This window comes from Tupaia chinensis, unplaced genomic scaffold (assembly GCF_000334495.1).
Source record: "Tupaia chinensis unplaced genomic scaffold, TupChi_1.0 Scaffold149964_1, whole genome shotgun sequence".
Lineage (NCBI taxonomy): Eukaryota > Metazoa > Chordata > Mammalia > Scandentia > Tupaiidae > Tupaia > Tupaia belangeri.
This window is the reverse complement of record NW_006209805.1, coordinates 441,349-443,416: the sequence shown is the minus strand read 5'-3', so window position 1 is coordinate 443,416 and position 2,068 is coordinate 441,349. Positions and strand designations below refer to the sequence as shown.

General features: G+C 61.1%; 2 protein-coding genes across 2 annotated transcripts in view; one reads left to right on the top strand and one right to left on the bottom strand.

Moving 5' to 3' along the window:
- Positions 1 to 674, bottom strand: part of CFD (complement factor D) — a gene marked incomplete in the record, with an annotated part of 1,736 nt that extends 1,062 nt beyond the window's left edge. Inside the window, 2 exon segments of the mRNA XM_014585480.2 lie at positions 21 to 177; positions 511 to 674. Coding sequence (XP_014440966.1) covers positions 21 to 177; positions 511 to 565 — 212 coding nt within the window.
- MED16 (mediator complex subunit 16) overlaps positions 1 to 2,068 on the top strand; it is a 47,298-nt gene that overhangs the window by 28,749 nt on the left and 16,481 nt on the right. The gene's annotated exons all lie outside the window — the stretch shown is intronic.

Sequence of the window (2,068 nt, the reverse complement as noted above, 5' to 3'; positions counted from 1 at the left end):
GCCCGCCGCCCGCCACTCACGCGTCCTCCAGGCAGTGCGCGGCGCTCAGCACCCACTGCTCCGTCACCAGGGCGCCGCCGCACACGTGCGTGCCGTTCACCTGGACCGACGCCATGTAGGGGCGCGCGTGGGCGCCGGCCTCGCGGCCACCCAGGATCCGACCACGGGGCTGCGCCGCTGTAGGGGAGCAGCCGGGGTGAGGACCGCGGGGTCTGCAGCGCCCAAGGGCCCCTCCACCCTGCTCAGGCCGGAAGTCCCCGCTGGCCTCCTCTAGGGCAGACAACAGGGAGTGGTGGGGCCTGCGGCACAGCCTGCTGACGAGGGAAACGGGAAACGGGGCTGACCAAAGCCAGCGCACCGCGCGGCCCAGCGGCTGCCGCAGACATGGTTGGGGTCCCACTACACCAGCTCGCCGGGCCGGCCATTTCTACAGTCCCTTGGTGTAACAGCTCGCCCTGGGTGGGGCCTCTACCCTGTCTGTCCTGGCTCCCCAGGCTCATGCCCACTCACCGCACAGGGCCGCTCCTAAGAGGGCCAGAGCTGCCGAGCCCAGGGCACCATGCATGGTGCTCGCGTGGTGGCCGCCACTCTGCCCCGGGCTGGCGCCGGGTGCTCTTATAGGGCAGGAGGGGGGTGGGGGTGGGGGCCCCAAACCCCATGTGCCCTTGGGCAGTGGCCCAGTTAGCCCTGGAGCCGGGGACTACTGGGGTCCTCATGCTGGGAGGCGCGGCCTTCAGGAAGGACCTGCCCACCCAGCCCGATACAGTCCCTGAGACCCCAATGTCCTCCCACCTCAAGTTTCACAATCTCAGCTGGAGGCCCAGTTTGTAAACAACCCACTTCCTCACTCAGCTCCCAGCCCCCTCCTTTTCTTCCTCCTCCAACTTGGAGAGGTCAGGTGGGGGTGGGGGGTTACATGACACCCTTGTCCCATCCCTGTGGCCTGGGGCCTGGCAGCCTACACCATGGACAATGAAGGGGGGGCAGGAAGTGGAAGCACATCGCAGCACACCACGTGTCAGGGCAGCTGGAAGACCACTGGACACAAAAGAGAAAAAACAGGGCAAACAGGGCGAGCCTTCAACAGGGGTGCTACAAGGGAAGCTTGGGAGATGGCCTTCAGGAGTGGCTTGATCCAGGCACCTGAAAGCATCAGCCATCAGCCTCTGCTTTCTCCTTTCCTCCTCGGTGGTTTCTCTCCTCTTCAGGCTCCCTATTGAGACCCAGATGTGTCCCAGTGGCTCAGCGGGCCCCTCTTAAAATTGTCTGTCATTCCAGCCAAAATCTCAGGGCTACCTCTGATTGGCCAGGCCTTGGTCACGTGCTCCCTTGGAAACCACTCTCTGTGGAGAGGTCCCGATTAGTAGAATCTGGGTCATGTGACCTCCACAAGGTGAGGAAAGGACTCAGTGTCTCACATGTTCAGGGAGGTGGGTGCTGGGACCAGAGGGACGGTGGTTGAGTGAACAGGGCCTCGGAGGACGGAGCATGGGGCTTTGTATGTCCACTGGGCATTCCTCGCCCCCGTGGAAAGTTTAATACCGACAGAGAATAGGCTGGGTCCTAATTAACCTTAGAGACGTGGGAACAGAGCCCAGGAGTCCTAATTAACCTTAGAGACGTGGGAACTTCTCATAGGCTGGGTCCTTATTAACCTTAGAGATGAGGGGACAGAGCCTAGGGGTCCATATTAACCTTAGAGACGAGGGGACAGAGCCTGGGTCCTTATTAACCTCAGAGATGAGGGGACAGAGCCTAGGGGTCCTTATTAACCTTAGAGATGAGGGGACACAGCCTGGGTCCTTATTAACCTCAGAGACGAGGAGACACAGCCCGGGGGTCCTTATTAACCTTAGAGATGAGGGGACACAGCCCGGGGGTCCTTATTAACCTTAGAGATGAGGGGACAGAGCCTGGGTCCTTATTAACCTTAGAGATGAGGGGACAGAGCCGGGGGGGGGTCCTTATTAACCTTTAGAGACGAGGGGACACACCCGGGGGGGGGTCCTTATTAACCTTAGAGACGAGGGGACAGAGCCCGGGGGGCCTTACTAACCTTAGAGACTAG